The 18,382-nt window shown below is 31.9% G+C and overlaps 1 protein-coding gene and 1 non-coding gene across 2 annotated transcripts; both read right to left on the bottom strand.

Moving 5' to 3' along the window:
- Nucleotides 1-6,490: 6,490 nt before the first annotated feature.
- On the bottom strand, nucleotides 6,491-6,563 carry TRNAR-ACG (transfer RNA arginine (anticodon ACG)). Its single transcript has one exon. It is a non-coding gene; the product is annotated as a tRNA-Arg (tRNA).
- Nucleotides 6,564-13,485: 6,922 nt separating this feature from the next.
- On the bottom strand, nucleotides 13,486-17,304 carry LOC109789781 (uncharacterized). Its single transcript, XM_020348816.3, has 4 exons — nucleotides 16,650-17,304; nucleotides 15,206-15,743; nucleotides 14,375-14,630; nucleotides 13,486-13,844 (listed from the first exon to the last, which is right to left on the bottom strand). Exons 1-4 carry the CDS (start codon nucleotides 17,081-17,083, stop codon nucleotides 13,708-13,710), a joined length of 1,365 nt encoding a protein of 454 aa, XP_020204405.1. The 5' UTR covers nucleotides 17,084-17,304; the 3' UTR covers nucleotides 13,486-13,707.
- Nucleotides 17,305-18,382: the final 1,078 nt, after the last annotated feature.

Raw genomic sequence — 18,382 nt, 5'->3', positions numbered from 1 at the left:
CTCAGCTTAACAATTTAAACAACACAACTTTCAACTCATCATCTCAATCAACTTTCAACTTAAACAACACACAACTTTCAACTCATCATCTCAATCAACTTTCAACTTAGACAACATGGTATATCAGCACAACAACTCATCAACGTTGTTTAAGAACACATTTTAACAACACACCATCTCATTTCAACTTTAAACAACACAATCAACTCAACAACTTATTAGCTCAACTCATAATTTACAACTCAATCATCATAAAATAATATCTTTTCAACACACGGCACAACATACAACTTTATAGCAACATACAACTCTTCTCTAACAACTTAACAACATGGTCTACTAATAAATTTTGTACAAATCTCAACACGACTACACATTTCACATCATGCTTCTCACAACTCACAACATTATCATTTTATCATATTTTACAACATATAAATAATCCACACATAAATATAGCAACTTTAGCAACATACCATGTATTCAACGCATTTTCTATTTGGCACAACTACTCATTTAGTTTACAACACTATACTCAACATGCATCTCTTCATTTTACTTTCTATTCATCATACATCTCAATGTAATTATACAACTCCATATGAGTTCCTAAACTCACATACAACCAAACAACATACAATCTAGCTTCCCTTACCTAAAGATTGGCTCAAAATAGCCAAGAACTGAGAAGAAGTGAAATTTCCTTTCCGAAGCTCAACCCGGAACTTCAATCCACCCAAAGCAAGCTTCCTAGTCCAGAGTCCTTCTCTCTAAAACTTCTCTCTAAAAACCTCTCTTTCTCCTCAACTGCACAACCTCTATTTATAGAAGTCTGAAGTGGCCAGAACGACCGTTTCAAATCCAGAACGGCCCATTCTGGGCTCCTTCATCATATGTAAAATTTACATGCAGAACGGCCCGTTCTGAAACCAGAACGGCCCGTTCTAGAGTTGAATTTAACTCACAATGACCATTTTGAAACGGCCCGTTCCAGTCCAAAATTCATAGGCCTATTTAGTAGTTTGGAACGGCCCGTTCCATTTTGGGAACGGCCTGTTCTGGGCTACTAAATCACCCATAGCCTTCTAAAATACTACGTTACATAAACAATGAGATTTTTAAATGGAAGTCGAAACCGTTTGCAAACAAGATCAGAATTTTTTGGGTTCCGACAGATGACGACTCCACTGGGAAGCTTAAAGAGGGTCAAGCCCATATAAATGATGAAATTAACAAAATAAGAATAATAGTTCAAATACTTTCCCCTTTCTCCATTATCTATTTTGTATGTATTTACTTGTTTGGCTTCAATGTATGTTTATTTGTTTAAATTTCGCACCTGTTTGGAATGAACAATTGTACACAAACTTTTGCACACAATAGTTCCCTCTATACCTGGGGGGCATGAGCGTGTAAACATAAGGGGTGGTTGATTTATGACTGGTCCAAGAATGGCCTTGGAGCCTGTGAGCCTTGTCGGAAATCACACTTAAGGTGATAACCGGTTACTCTAGCCTGAAATATTGCGTTAAACCTTAGAGTTTGTCAAGTGACAGCAACAAAGGTATTGGGTCCCTATAATGAGGGCATCTTGAGACCCTTTAAAGACTAGTGAGGATAATTAGAATTGTCCTACCCAATGCACTTTCTTTGACAGGGACCATAGACCATAGATTTAAACGTGACTATCTACAGGTGTATGGTTTTTGAGCATTTGTTTGATGCATTGTTTGTATACCATGTTTATTTCAAATAGGAATGGATTGGGACCTTAGGCAAACAAATAGATATTAAAAACAAAATTAATGTTTTTCTGTATGTCTTTACATCATCATATAATAACATCATATAGGTAGTTTCTTTACCTAAAAAAAAGTGTATAAGAATAATGAATAAAAATGCTCTTATCATGCATCATCTCCCATAGTTAATCAAAACACGATAAAATCTAGGTAGAAAATCAATATCATGCATTTTTAGGATAGTGCATTAACACATTTTCATTAGTTACAGAAGGCATAGATGATAGCATGCAAAGACCTTTGGGAAAAGTAAACATTCCAAGCTACAAGAGTCATCAGTCTACATCTCTAGTACTATGGGAAGCTCGACCAGATTTTGAGATTATCATTGCTCTTTCAACAAAATGATCTCCCAACCTAGAAGGAAGCTACTGCATAAGCATTTTAGACTTGTGTACCTCTTATGAAGTAGAATATCTCGACCAGATTGAAGCGAAGTCATCAAAAAAGGATGCCATGCTCAAAATAGAGTTGAAGTCATTTCAAAGGAGATACGCAGAAGAATTGAAGCAAAAAAAATAAAATTGAAAGAGGCTGCTTTGTAAGAACATCGTTTGGGAGGCTGAAACAAAAGAACTCTGCCTAAGAACGAGAAAATCATGAGTTTAAGGAGTTGAAGAAATTATTGTTAAACACCCTTTACTCCTTCGACTCATTATCAAAACACTCCTAATCGCATGTTGTTTCTCCAACTCATCGACCTTGTCGATAAAGTTAAGAACTTTGGTAATCAGCGAAACAATGGTGAACCCGAAGACCCCATTTCATTGACGGTTAATTCTGATGGAGATAGTAAGAGTGAAGAAGAATCCGAGAAGAACTGAAGGCTGAAAACTACAAAATTGACAAATAAGAAGGCATGTCTATAGAGATATCAATCAAGTACGAGTTTCTCTAGGCTGCTACAATATTGTCAAAATATACTGAAAAGTTTTGTGTAAAAAATGTTCTTTGAACAAACAAATCAATATGAATGGTGTTTACGGAATTTCTCAATTGTCTTTGCATTCTACCTTGCATTTCATTTAGAATAATACACCTTCCTTGTATTTGAATAAATAAGAATAAAAAAGACAAATCTAATCTGTGCGAATTAATAATTAAGTCGCTAGTAATCAAATGCAAACCCGACAAATCAAATCGGGATACATTTAACTTAATTGCGCAAAAGTACGAGGGGCAAGGCATGTCCAGATTGACAATTTGAATACCGAGTTCCTTTTCCATATGGAAGAGGTAAGACAATGTGATAGACTATGGCCAAGGCCAAGGAATCCAAGAGGTGATATACTAAAAGAACCAAGAGGAATGGGATGATCTTAAAGACCTTTTTCATATATTTTGTAAATAGTCTCTTGTATAGGTTATTTTGCCTTTGTATTTGTGAGGCACTTTACTTGCTTTTTCCTAGTGTTTGTATATTGGTTTTAAGGTAGGCTACTTGGAGAGTTTAGCTCCATTTAACCTCCCTAGTTGATACATTCATTGTGTATTTTTTCAGTAGGGAAAAAGGGGTGACAATTAGCAAAGCTAGGGTGTGTGTTTAGAAATTGGGCCTGAGTTGGGCCTAGACAAAATTTTGCATATTGGACTCATTTTGCTCCTAATTTTTCATAGATTTGATTTAGCTAGGTCTCATCATCATATGATGAACCTAACTAAACCAAATCAAGATTTTTTAAATTAAATCAAGGAGCAAAATGACCCAAAGGCCGCCTAGCTCTCCTTCTCCTCCTTGGCCAAATTTTTGAACTAGCACCTCTAGGTTTTGAAGCTTGCCTTGCAAGCTTCTAAACCTAGGAAGGTTAAGACAACCTTACCATGGTTCTTAAGTGAACCATGGTCAAGGTTGGCTTCTCCTACAAGCTACCTAAACCGTGGGAGTTAAAGCTTACCCTACCATGGTTCCTAGTGAACCATGGTTAAAGATAGCTTCTCCTACAAGCTACCTTCCCCTATATATTTGATTTTCCTACACTTGTACTCACTTTTGAACATATTAGAGAATGAAAATCAGATTTTCTCTCTTATCAAGAGTCTCCAAAACCGTGAGGGATTTCTACTCTAAGAAATCCTCCAAAGTTCTTCAAACCTAAGCCTAGGTTCTTCAAGCTTCTCCATCCAAGAGAAGTAACCGAATCCCTCTCAAGACTTCCTCTCCATTGGAGTTGCTTCATGGAGCTTCAAAGAGTCCTTGAAGGTTTATCTCAAGAGCATATTCGGTCCTAAGCATGGAGTTATGGAAGAAATCTCAATCTACTTCCACTAGTTCCATCACAATGCCATAGATTTGTGACGTATAAAAATGGATTCATTAAAAATTACTAGGATAGGAGGAATGATTATTCAAATTCAAAATTAAGCATACATTCATACTCAGTAATCATCAAGGAAAACCATAGAAAACTCAAAAGCCAAAAGAGAAAATATTTAAAATTTGTCTGTTTCTTATAGGTTTCTCGTAGGAACCCATAAAGCACTTTAATTCATATCAAAACTTATCTATTCTCGAAATTGAACGCATATTCACACTCAAAATCACACAAGGAATGCAACAAAACAATCAGAAAGAAAATCAGAAAACTTTCATAAAGTGCATGTTCCTATAGTCATACATCAAGCAAGGGATTGGGACTCAATCCTGCAACCCAATAATTATTCCCACACCCTCGAGTGAGGTTTTTCACTCCCCCCTTACCTTGATGAGTAGAAGATGAAGTGCATACAGTTTCCCAGTGACCTCTTCCTCATGATTCTCTTGAGTCTTCAGAGCACAACACGTAGAAAAGAAAGAGAAAGCGAGAAGCGTGAAAATAACTCCTAACCACCTCTTTTCTTAAAAATAATAAAAATAAATAATAATAATAATAATAATAATAATAATAATAATATTTAGCAAAAGACCACTACGTCCCTCCTTTCCTTCTCATAAAATAACTAAACATATTTTCTCCTTTTAATAAATAACATAAACATAATTCTTGATTAAAACATATTTTCATAAAAAATAGTCTTATAGCAAATAATTCAAATATTAATTAAAATCATTTTTATATTAAAATAGAGCTCACGTAAAATAGATAAATAATATAAAATATACTTCTCCCTTTTAGTAAAAATAGCATATATTTTATATAAAAATAGAACTCTTATCTACTAACTAAATAATATTAAAAATCCTTCTAATAAACACATTAAAATATTAAAATACATACAAACGTATTATTAATAAATACATTTCATAAAAGTTACATATATATCACTAATAAAAATAATCATTATAAATCATGTCTCATAAATAAAATAGAGCTCATTCTCTCTTTTAGTAAAAATAACATAATTTTTATATCAAAATAAAGTTCATATCAAATAGCTCAATAATATTAAAAATTCTTCTAATAAATACATTAAAATATTAAGATAAATGTTGACATATTATTAATATAATTTTATGAAAATCAGAGTGTTACAATATCAATTTACATGGGATCTTATACGAAAGTATTTCTAATGCAATTTAGACACATAAGTTAAGTAGTTTCAGTTTTAATAAAATAAAAAATTCATATTAATTAATAGTTATTACAAAAATACCATATGACACTACATTATAGCTAATTACATTTAAGATGTTTATCATAAAAAAATTACTAAAATGGTAAGTTGTAAGTTCTCCTATATTACATGAACGAGTATATTCGCGAATAAAAAAATTTCATGAAAAATATATTTTGATAATGAATATATTAACGAATAATGCAATTGATGAGAAGTGGTATAATTTTTAACATTCCTCTATATAATCAATTATTCATTGTAGCAAGTGTATAATTAGATTTAGGTTAATATATCTTTTAGTTTGCCTAATCTTGTAACTATTTTTAACTATACATTAATATTATCATATTTAAAGTATTTATTTTAATATTTATTCTTCATTAAGTATTAACATTTATTGTATAAGTTTTATAAGGTCTATTATATTTAATTTTTTATATGAATTAATTTTATATTTATTTTCAGTTATATATTAACTAGACTAACAGTTATACAGACAGTTACATTTTTTTAATATATTTTCTTCATTTTATCCTTTATCTATAAGGAGTTACTTTATAACCAAATGAATAAAAAGATTAAAAAAAATAGAGAAGAAAACGGTTATTTAAAAATGTATTTCCTTTATTAATAGTTATAGACATTACAATATTTACATAATTTAGTCTTTAATATTAAATTAAATACTGGGTTAATATCGAAATAATTTTTTATCCATGTATAATAATTCATTCACTATCTCATGATAACAATAATATTAGTACATTTTATTTATAAATTACTATTAATATAAATACAGTATAATTTTTTAAAATAAATTATTAAATATATAGTGTATTACACAAGTAAAACAATTAGTTTTATAAATATTTTCGATACTCACAAGTACATGTTAAAAAATATATATAAAAAATTATTTATATTAGAATAAATTAAAACAATTTAATTTATAAATAATTTAATTAATTTTAAATTGCAGATATATGTCAATATAGGTACATATGGCTGGAGAAAAATATTTATTTATTCCTAGCCGTTAAGGTGTTACTTTACATTATGTGTATCAATTAAAAACGATTTGAAAAGGAAAATAATATACAAAAAATGAAGAAAAAAAAATATATGTAACACGACTTCACTGGGGATCGAACCCAGAATCTCTGGTTCCGTAGACCAGCGCCTTATCCATTGGGCCATGAAGTCTTCTTAATTACTGAAATTTTAAAATTAATATTTATATATAAATTATGGCCATTGCCCAGATTCTACCAGCTATTACTATTTCGATCTCCAAAAAAATTCTACTATAAGTTAAAATGATAATTTGGAGAAATTAATCTGAGAGTTTCTCTAAATTAACTTATACATAAATTATTATTTTTTCTTTTAGAGATATTTTTTTTATTTTTTTTACTATAAATATTTATAAAAAAAAAAGTTTATTTAAATAGATCCTAAATATAGAGATTTAAAGCAAATTTTATCTCTTTCAACAAAGTCATCTCTACACACATAGTCAAAATCATATATGACAATATCCTTAAAGAACACAAGTATTTATTAATTCTGTTGAACGTTATTAATTTAAATATAAATTATTTTTAGCACATTATTGGAGTGCATAGAATTATGATCATAATTTTATAATTTAAACTAGATGAAGGAGAAAGATTACAATAAAAAGATAAATAGTATATTTTTCATATTATTTGAATTATATGGATTTAGGATTTTTTTATTTGATTTTTGTCATATGAGATATTTTTTCACAAAAATTTATTTTGTTATTCATTATTATATTGTACATTTCATTATTTTTGTCTTTATATAATTTTTATTACTCATAATATAATATGGCTATATTATTTATGGGTATTGTAAAATTCCTAGAAAAATATAAGGATGCAAAAGTGTAAACAAAGAAAGAGCTTACTCATGCTTAAGTCTTGTTAAAACCATTGAAAAACAAAATCCTTCTAAAAAGGATGCAAAAGTGTAAAGAAAGAAAGAGCTCATTCGATCAAGTCTTAACCATTGAAAACAAAATCCTTCAAAATAAACAAAAATTAATAATGGTACTCTCAATCCTAAGCATCTTATAACACCCTTTTATAGAGCCGTCAAAAAGGATCACAATCCATGAGTCAATCCAATCCACAGCGAGTTTAAGTCGGGTTGGGCTAAAAAAAATTAAAACTTCCACTACTGTTAAAAATTTAACCAATCCATTAAAAACATGGCTCAGCCAAGTTAAATCCATTGTGAGTCGGACTAGCTCATGAGTTCATTCAGGGAAAAAAAAAATGAAAAATCCACAACTCACTCATGCAAAAAGAAGTTAAAAACCCACAGTCCACTTATTCATTCATTCGAATGTCACACAAGGAGGCTTACTAGCTTACTTACTAGGTTAGGGACTTGTTTTCATGGGAGATAAAGAAAATAAATAAAAATAAAAATAAAAGATTGTGTGGTCGGACATTATAAAAAAATATATTTAAAAGAAAATAGATTTAGCTAGATAGATATTTAAAAAACAAACTTTTGGCTAGACAAATATTTAACAAAACAATTTAAAAAAAATATAAATGGCTAGAGATTAGAAAAAAAAATATTGTTAATTTTTTTTTAAAATCAAGTGAGTCAACCTGTTTAACCCACCAGCTCATGGTGGAACGAGCAGGGCTTATATTTTTGTAAGTTCATTAGAAGATGAGTCGAGTTGGATTGACCCACCTATTGGCCAACCCATAGTGGGACAGATCTGGCCGAGCTGAGTGACCTATTTTGACAATTCTACCTTTTACCCCAGATACTATTAAATAAATATTTTTCATAAGACGTAATTGAAATGAAAAAGGTGTAATAAAAGGTTTAAGTATCGCTTTATAGTATAAAGGTTCAGATCTCTTTAATTAAAACTTTGAATAAAGTAAAACCAAATAACTATATAAATTCAAAAGTTGGGCATAAACTGGTAGTTTTCACAAACTTCCAACATAAAAAAAAAATCATTACATGGAAATTAACTTCGACTATGACTAACAACAGTAAACTCTTAGTCCCAATGTCTCATTATCAGAGTAGTTCCTAATACTAGTGAAACATTAAACTTTCCCATCAAATTCCTCCTTTTATACTTGATGTAAGATTGTAAATGTCGATCAATCAAAGTACAAATACAATAACATATAGGAGGTGAAAATACATTTCATTCATGTACAATATATATAATGTATAAAAGTAGTATTAACATACATACATCATATTTAGGCTACACACAAACACTCACATGTATCCATCATTAAGACAACATACATCTCAAATATATCAATTCATTTTGAACCTCATTCAAATAAGTCAAACAATTATAGTTAATATGCATAAGCTAGGATCAAATTCATGTGGTGTCGAATCTCCTCGTTATCCTTAACTTAGAATAACCTAAGAGCCATGGAATAAAACTACCTCCCTCTGATGTAAGGATCACCTCCCTCCAATGATCCCCCTAATTCATCCTCAATTAGGAGACGTCTATCAGAGTGTTGTCAAAGTGTTATAATTGGTTGTGGTTGCCTCATACCAACCACATGAGATTCCTCACCATAACATCCCAAGGTCAAGGTAGATGATGATGGAGACCTCCCTTCCATGGTTGATAATGGTGTGTTGAAGAGGGTCTTGCCCATGATCTAGGCTCACCAAATTCTATACTACTCAAATTGGGCCTAGGAGATGGATCCATACATGGTATCTCTCCATTCTCCTAGCCATGAACCATGTGATGGGTCTCACATGAAGTACCAAGGATGGTCCTCCATCAGATGATCTTTGAGACCTACCTGTATAGATTCACATTATCCTACAAAAAAATATGCATGCATGGACTCCACAAACCACGTCAACACAACACATATTTGCAATAATTATGTGGTGATTCTTTGCTAGACTATAGCCTTGGGCTTCTCCACAAAATACCAAGCATTACTTGGATCTCATCAGTGTCTGTTGTAGCCTAAACGTACATATCTCATTGACATCAACATTACCACCATCAACATCACCTTATGCATCATGTTGTCATCAACACTATCTCATATACACATCAACATTATACATTCTTATTATCCATTCACCACATATTACAACATTCATCATTATAACATTATTATCATAACATCATCATTGAACCTCAAACACTAACATCATCAAAATCATAACATTATACATTATCATTACTCATATCACATATAGGTACTTAAAGAATAAAATAACTCACTACTATAACTCACAAATTATCCCCTTATTTTATCGAACGCATTAGAAAAATAACCACTATCGCATTTGCATACATTGTTACCACATTTTCCATCGTCCTTGCTTTTGGATTGGATTCGTGAAGATATGGCCAAACCTTATTCATAAATCCAAAGATGGAGGACTTGATGTACACGAACTAGTTTGAGGCCAACATAACTTTAAAGGTAAGGGTGATGTGGTCAAATTTGTGAAGGTAGAGCAATTATAGGTGCTAATTTTGGGCCAAGTGGACATTGCAATAAATGTCCACATGGTGCTTTTAGGTGATGACTAAGATTTGGGTCCATGTGGAGATTGCAAATCCAACAACTAGGATAGAACATTAGGGCCAACTAGCTTGGGAAAAGATAAGGTGCATTAATTTGTGGTACGAGGGAGTAGTTAGAATTGCATAACTACTATTGGAAAGAAGATAAGTTGAGTAATGGAAATCCTAAAATTTTAGGGGTTTCTCTATGGGAGATGTACTGGCATGTGACAAATTGAATTTGAGATAAGATAATAAAGTTGTATGATGAAGAGTGGTGGGATTTTCTATTTGAGTGTAGGGGTGGGATGTAGTCTTGTGGGGTGGGAAAGGATATGATTATGGTGAGAAATAAATACCACTAGGCTAGAAAATGGCATTCGGTGGTGGAGTTGAGGTGTGAAAGTCGTCATTAGAAATGAGTGTGGGATCATTCGCTTGAATAACATGAGGCAAGCAAACTGGTGTATTGGGTTTGCAAAGGCATAAAAGGTAAAGGGGAGATTTGTAAAGGTGTTATTGCAAAAAGTTGAAAGGGTTGAGCAATGTAATGGGTTTAATGGCTTAAGGTTGACGTTTATTATGCGGTTGTAGTAAACTTGGTAAGGTACTCAAAGATGAAGTCCATGATTTGTAAAAAGCAACACTAATGATAATCTTTCAAAATTTGTTGATTTGTGAGTCGAACTTGCATAGTCGCGAATTGGGAGGAAATGGCCCAAAGGTGGTTTTGCACGAGAGGTGGAGTATGCTAATATAAGCACCAAATGATAGAGAGCTAATTTTTAAAACTACTCCTAAATTTAGGATAAGATAAAAAGGAAATAAAACTACAAAATAAATACTCAAGTTCTTCATTCATTGATAATGATTTTCAAATAGGACTATATTTATATAGACCTAAATTGATGTTAATCAATGGATAATAATTATCCATGTATTACCAAGATATTATTTTAAAGGAAATAAAACAAAATAGTAATTTATAATATAAATATTCAACCCCATCCAATATTTTTTAACCTCTTTGGCTTTCAGGAATATTTGGGCCTTCTCAAGTCCATTTTATCACATTGGACCCAGTAGGTGGCTTAAGCTAGAATCTTATACTTTGTCTAAGAGAAAGATCTAGCAACTATTCGTTGTTTCTTGTTTTCGAATACACCCATAAGGTGCCAAGAAAGAAATAAAAACTAATTGTTGATCTCTTTGTATCAAAACAAGGTGCAAGCTAAGGTGGGTATGGATATCATGTCTCTCACCATAGGAAAGATATTTAATACCATTAGATGATCATTCAATTTTCTGAACGATTCAGATTTCCATACTACCCTTTTTTTCTTCTTTTCCTCCTCTTTGTCTTCATCCTTTACAACACAACTTGTTTTCTATCCCTCATTTTTCATAGTTGTGCCGCTGCTCAATATTCAAGCACCAACTCGTTTATTTTTCTTATTTTTGTTTGCTTTCATCTTAGATATGCAACATCCATGCAACCATATATGCAACACCCACAAACATGGGCAACGTAAGGGAAAATTAATGAGATAAGAAAGATGTGAGAAAATGAAAGGATAAAAGGGGATTGAATACAGTGGCTGATGGGGTTATTTTTACGGTATTTGTCTGAGAGGATATTTTATGAAATATTTTTATAAGGTTATTACACAAACATACTTATAAGGTTATTACACAAACATACTCCACAATGATGAGATATTGTCCGTTTTGGGCCTTAGCCCTCACGGTTCACAATGATGAGATATTGTCCGTTTTGGGCCTTAGCCCTCACGGTTTTGCTTTTGGTTATCAAACAAAAGGCGAGAATATTTTATGAGTTATTTTTATAAGGTTATTACACAAACATACTCCACAATGATGAGATATTGTCCGCTTTGGGCCTTAGCCCTCACGGTTTTGCTTTTGGTCATCACCCAAAAGGCCTCTCAATCATTGAAGTATGTTTGTATTATATAAGTTGTTATTTGTTGTATTATTTTATCGATGTGGGACTTGTTTTAATCCCAACAGTGGCATCGATGGTAATGGCGAACTTGTGGTAACTCATGACCGTGACCTTCCATGGTGGCGAAAGGTGAAGTCAGATTGTTTTGATTTATGCAATGTATTTGTTTTCCAAGATTGTTTTTGATAAATTTGAATGCAACGCATATTGGAAATGAATATTTGTTTGGGCTTGCAAAAATTGATTGTCATCATAAGAAAAGTCGTCAGGTTGTTTTGATTTATGTAATGTATTTCCAATATTGTTTTTGATAAATTTGAATGCAACGCATATTGGAAATGAATATTTGTTTGGGCTTTCAAAAATTGATTGTCATCATAAGAAAAGTCGTCATTATCTTTAGACAAAATCTTTAAGTAAAGTCCAAAATCTGTAATTGATTCCAATTTACCAATGGAATATCTACAAACCAAAATCCTAGGTAACATTACAGATGAAAAATTGTCTCTTTCAATAACTACTGAAAATGCATTTTCATAGAAAATTTCATCATGACTTACCTATAGACGAATCCATTAGAAATTACCCATGGACTTATTTCTGGAATCATTCGTGGAAAAGTTGTCATTAACTCATCTATGGGAAGTTACCTACAAACTCATGTACGAGAAGTTAATTATGGACTCATCCATGGAAAGTTACCTACAAACTCATGTACGAGAAGTTATTTATGGACTCATCCATGGGAAGTTACTTTCAGGCTCATTTGTGGGAAACCTCCTAGTTGTCATTTTAACCACAACATTAAAAGTCTCCAAGTAATTTATACTTGTAGTATAGGTAAAACCCTTGACCACTAGCTAATATGACTTAGTGCATCATATTGGTTCAATTATAGTAGAAATATCTAAAGAAAAATGTTTGTGTTTAGAAGATAAATTGTCATATGAAAGGAATTGAGAGATGACATACTTGCTACCTTTAAGAAAGTAATGGTAGTCTTGTAAGTAGGTTAGTGTTCTTTTTTTATTTTTTATTTTTGGAAAAGCTTCTAGGTTTTGTTATAGTTGGTTTACGTTGTATGGGGTTTGAATTAGTGTGTATAGGTAAGTGCTTTGTTCATTTGGAGGGGTGTTATGTCCATCACCAGGGAAATGAAGTAAAAATTCATTTTGTGGTGATGTATTTTGTGTATGTGTGACACATTGGGATATAGGTGAACGCTTTGAATTTGTAGAGCTTAAGGAAAAATTTGTTAAAAAAAAGTCACATCTCGTAAAATGAAAACTTTTCTAAATTTTATATCAAACAATATATATCTTTTTGTTCATGAATTTGAATCCTAAGTACGTACATTTTCTACATCTAAGATGAAACTTCTTTCAATTTACTTATAAAGTTAAAGCAAAAATACAAAGAAGCAAAGGCTCTTAATAATTTGAAATCAAGAAAGTTTTTATATGTAAATATTGATGGATAAAAAGTTTCTATAGATAAGTACGTAGATTTTTAAACTAACAGAATTTTTTTTTATAAATCTAATTATTCATTTATAATATATAAATTTTGAAAGAATAACTACTTTGTTACCATATCAACAAAATATATTTGACCTCCTTTTATCATGCCAATTTTTTTTTTCTTAGAGTTAAACTACATGACATGATGTTTCAATTCTACAAAAGCATTGAGTAGCCCTTTTACGAAAAACTCTTATTTACCAACATCATAGATAGGAAGCAATTTGAAAAATAATAATTACAAAAGAAGGGAGGCAACTCACACAAAGCCTTTTTTTGGACTTGAATATTTAATTAGGACAAGACAACAACTTTACTCAAAATCCAAAGGACAAGGGAAAACTCAAAGGCAAACAAAGTATGAAGCAATCCACGATCAAGTGAATACCCATACACAGTAATTCCCCCGTGATTGTGTTGCAAATATGTCACTGCAATATCAAATTATATCACATTAGCAACTATTTTAAGGTGATATGTAACATAAAATTGTTAGATACATATCATATTATTATTACTAACTAATATGAGAATTATTAATTTAGAATTTGTTTAAATTTATAAAATTAAATTTAATAAAAAAATGTAATTCCTATTTTATATTAATTTGATAAATTCTATTATATAAGTAATGGATTTAAGTTGTTTAGTTCAATTTTTTTTTCAACAAAAAGTTTAAAAAATCAATATTCACAAAGAACATATATGTTTCTTAATCATACATGAATTTAATGGTCATTTATCCCCATTATAAAAAGTATTATAGTGTCTGTCATCTAATAAAAAAATTGTTAATATAATTTTTAAAATGATTATTCTAAAAATCAACTTATTAAACATAATTATTTACATTTAAATAATAATATGAGTTTAATAATGATGTATCGATAAGTTTGAGTATAACTATTTTAGAATGCTAACCTATTTTCACCTAACACCTAGTAGAGATTATTGAACTCACCTAAAGTTTGTCTGGTTTGGAAAGAAGAAAGTTGTGGGATTGCAGAGACGTGTATGTTGGAGGAATCATCAGAATCACTGTCACTTGCTAGCCCCTCAGAAACTTGAGTTTTGCAGTGCTCTGATTCAGCAGATGCAGTAGTCACCAGCATGTGCCATCGTGTGGCCATTGCCACTATTCCTTGAGCTCTGTGTGTGATTCTCGCTGCACCCAAAATGCACAAGAAGAACCCACTTATCTGCACTGCTGAACAAATCTGCATCACAAAACAATTTTCACTCTCACTCTCAATTAGGAGAATAGATACATAAATTTTGTACTCGGAGTACCTTATTAATTAAAAACATGGCACCTGAAAAGTGTAACCATATACACATGCCACATTAAATTAAATTTAAAAGAATAAATTTGAAATTAATCTTGAAAAATACATGGATGGTCATACATTAGTCCAATGTGTACACATGCATTGGATTAGTTTAAAAGTGATTGTAATTAGATAATAATGTATAAATCTTTTCACTTTTCAGAGTTAAACTCTGAATTTGAATGTGCTTACTTCTTCCCAGCTAAACGCTTTTTAGAGTATATATATATATATAGGGTGATTCCATCATCGTAGTTCCTCCTCCATCATTATCGTCACTACCGTTGTTAATAATGGTGGTAACAGTAGTGATAACAATAACAATGACGATGACAATGTGGCGATGGTGTAGTAGAGGTGGAAGCAGTTGTAATGATGACGAAAATAATGAAATAGAGAATTACAATAATAGTCATAACTTTATTTATCAAAGTTACACACTAAATTTGAATGTGCTTACTTACCAGAAGGTCACCAGAATTGAAGAAAGTCTTGTGAGCCTTGGAAGCCAAAACGAGTAAGAGAGCACCAAGCTGACTAACAGTGATGGTAACAACACAGCCAATAATAAAGAAGCGATACCTATGACTGGTAACCCACAACTGTCTCCTAATCCTGACGTGCTCTTTGAATATCTCCCCAGCCTCAGACCCGCACCCTTCGAACAGCTTGTGGACCCCTTCGAACCTCAGCTTCTGGAGCTCGCACGTGAGCCTGAACAGCACGCACACCAGCAGGAACACCCCCGTTCTGTACACCCACGACACCAACACCAACACGAACGCTATCGAGTTCACCGGCAACCCCGACCTCGTGTGTGGCAACGAAACCTTAACCGCTGAGAAGAATATGATCTTGTGCGCCAGCTCCACCAAGAAGGAGGGTAGCATTATGTATGTCAAGTATCTGAAGGCCTTCTCTAGCTCCCGTGTGTACCCGCGTTTCACGTAGCTCGTGTCTTCTTGCAATGCGTCTAGAAACAGAAGCTGTCGAAGCCCGTACCTGCATTGCATTGCATTTGCATCCATAAACAAACAAACAAACATATCACTAACATAATTAATCACTAATATGCATATTTGTCATGTCACTTGTATCGCTGTCTGTCGTGTCAAAGACTAATCTTATTTGTAGTAGTGGGACACAGCCATTGATCCAAAAAGATTTTGAACATGATAGGATCAAGTGCGAGGTTTTTCACTAAATAAATTGTAATCTGATTAACAATTATGTCGACACATAGGACTTGAGCAAAGATTTGTGTCTTGAGAGGATTGAGAGGAGACAAAGATTTGTATATGTACAAAATCTCAATCTTTGACTATCTTAAGATTGAACCAATTGTACGCTTAATTTTTCTCGTGATAAGAAAATAATGATGATTGTTAAAGAGGTTTCGATGCAATGGATTGAAGATTGGAGATTCTAGCATATTGTACATGATCCACCAATCATTTAGTTTCAAGTTCAACTTAACTAGCAAAGAATTAAATTAGTCAAACTCTTCTCTATAGCACTTGAGATTTGATAGTAAATATGATTAATCAAAAACATGATTTTTTATGTCTTTTTGAAAGATATAGTTTTATTTATTGTACTTGGTTATTGGCCCGATATATGTATCTAAAAAGTACTCATGTATTTGAATAAGTATTTATTCTTTTTTTGTTTTGGACCGGAAAATGTTGAGTATATACACAATCCAACAAGTACATATCAGGTAAGTGTTCAACATGAATTTTGGAATACTCATGCTTTATAGATTTTTCGTTAAATAATAGTTTCTGCAATATATGAGTCTACAATGTCTAACCATTAAGGGGACATAACATGAAAGAACACAAACTATACTTTGTCCAATTCTAAGAAATCTCAAGGCAACATACGATGAGGTGATTGATTTGGTACCTTCTGAAGAAACTGGAGAGAGTGAAGAAGGCAATCATGGCGAGGCCAGATTCAGGGAGTTGAACAAGCTTGTTGAAGGAGAAGGGGTCATCTTCTGGAGAGGAGGCAGGGACTTGAACAAAGATGGATGTGAGAAGAGGAACAACGATGGTGAAGAAGATGAAAGTGACATAGGAGATGAGTTTTCCAACGCATGAAGAGTGGTCAAGTGCGCACCACTTTAGGCTTATGCGAAAGTTTCTGAGTTCATCGAAGATCATGGACTTTGATCTCGCATATGATGGCTGTAGGAGCAAGGGAACACTACTGTTACAATTGGTTTGGTGCTGATGATGGGGTGGTTCTTCTTCATTTGCGTGGTTTTCTGCAAAAGACACTCTTCTGTTGGAGGGTTCAATGTCAATTCTTGTGTCATTCAGTTTGGAGGGATTCATTGTAGAGAGGAAAATGAGAAAAAAAAATTAGAAGATTGTGTTTGTTATTTATTGTTAGTAATTGTAAAGTTGAAGAAAACTAAGCATGAGAAGAGGAATAAGAGGTGAAGAAATGTGAGTGTTATTTATTTGTTAATAGTGTTATATGGTTGAAGAAAACTAAAGAAAAGCTAGAAACCTTGCTTGGTCTCGTGAGTGTTCTATTTGCCTTGAACTAGAGGTTTCAGTTTGAAGCCAAGAATAAAGGGTAATGGAGAAGGCCACATTATGGACAGAGAAAAGGTTTAGGTTGTCCTTTTCATTTGCATGTCACATTGTGGTTTTCTTTTGTGATGCTCAGGTGTGAAATGGAACCACTTTTATTGGTTTTGTGCTGTCTTAATAATTCTAATAAAAAGGCTCTACAAGAATCATGGAACATCGCTGGCCCAATGGCCTTAATTAAATATATGGGAAAATGAAGAATTGAATAAAATTGAATGAACAAAAAAAAAAAAAATCCTTCAGTAATAGTATACGAAATGAAACAAAAAATAACCAACGTGATGATACCAGTGACAGATAATTAAATCTTATGGTGAAGAGTTTGATTTAAAAGAAATGTATATAGCAGTTATTTAGTATGTGTATTTCAGTGTTTTAAAACCCGGACCGACCCGGCCGGTCGGACCGGTTGGACCGGGAACCGGTGGTCTAGCCGGTTCGAATCTGAAGTTGGATCGGTTATGCAGTCAACCCGTTTCAAACTAGATTGAACCGGTCAATTTTCCGGTTCAATCGGTGAACCGGTGGGTCAAACCGGTTCAACCACCTTTTTTTTTTAATTTTTTTTTAAATTTTTTTAAGGGACCATAGATCACAAAAATAATAATGAAAATTGAATCTCTTAATAAAAAAGCAAGGAGTCTTATTAAATATAACAATGAATACTTGTTCTAATATATTTGTTTGCAATATATACAACTTAAATAACTTTTATAGTATATTATTAATTTTAAATTATATATTTAATAATGCAATATCTATGTAAATATTACATATATTATTTTGTGATATTAATTGCAAGCATATTATATATGTACATATTATTTATATTTTTAATTTGTATTAATATACCATTTAACATATAATTTTTTTATGTATTTTTTACAAAATAAAAATAAAAATAATTTTAAATAAGATAGAAAAATTGAAATTTAAAATAAGATATGAGTTTATTAAAATTTATAAGTATAAAATATATTTAATATAAATATTTTTTAATAAAAATCGAGTCATGCGGTTCAACTAGTGACCCAC

This window comes from Cajanus cajan, chromosome 9, assembly GCF_000230855.2.
Source record: "Cajanus cajan strain Asha chromosome 9, NIPB_CcT2T_4, whole genome shotgun sequence".
NCBI classification, from domain to species: domain Eukaryota; kingdom Viridiplantae; phylum Streptophyta; class Magnoliopsida; order Fabales; family Fabaceae; genus Cajanus; species Cajanus cajan.
Note: the sequence above shows the minus strand (reverse complement) of the source record. Positions and strands in the feature narration are given on the sequence as shown.

Excerpts from the sequence above, each read along its gene's own strand:
- LOC109789781 (XM_020348816.3), bottom strand. The coding sequence starts at position 17,083 with ATGAATCCCTCCAAACTGAATGACACAAGAATTGACATTGAACCCTCC. Across the intron at positions 15,744-16,649 it reads CTCTCCAGTTTCTTCAGAAG|GTACGGGCTTCGACAGCTTC; the intron begins GTACCAAATCAA and ends AATGCAATGCAG. Across the intron at positions 13,845-14,374 it reads CCAAACCAGACAAACTTTAG|TGACATATTTGCAACACAAT; the intron begins GTGAGTTCAATA and ends TTGATATTGCAG.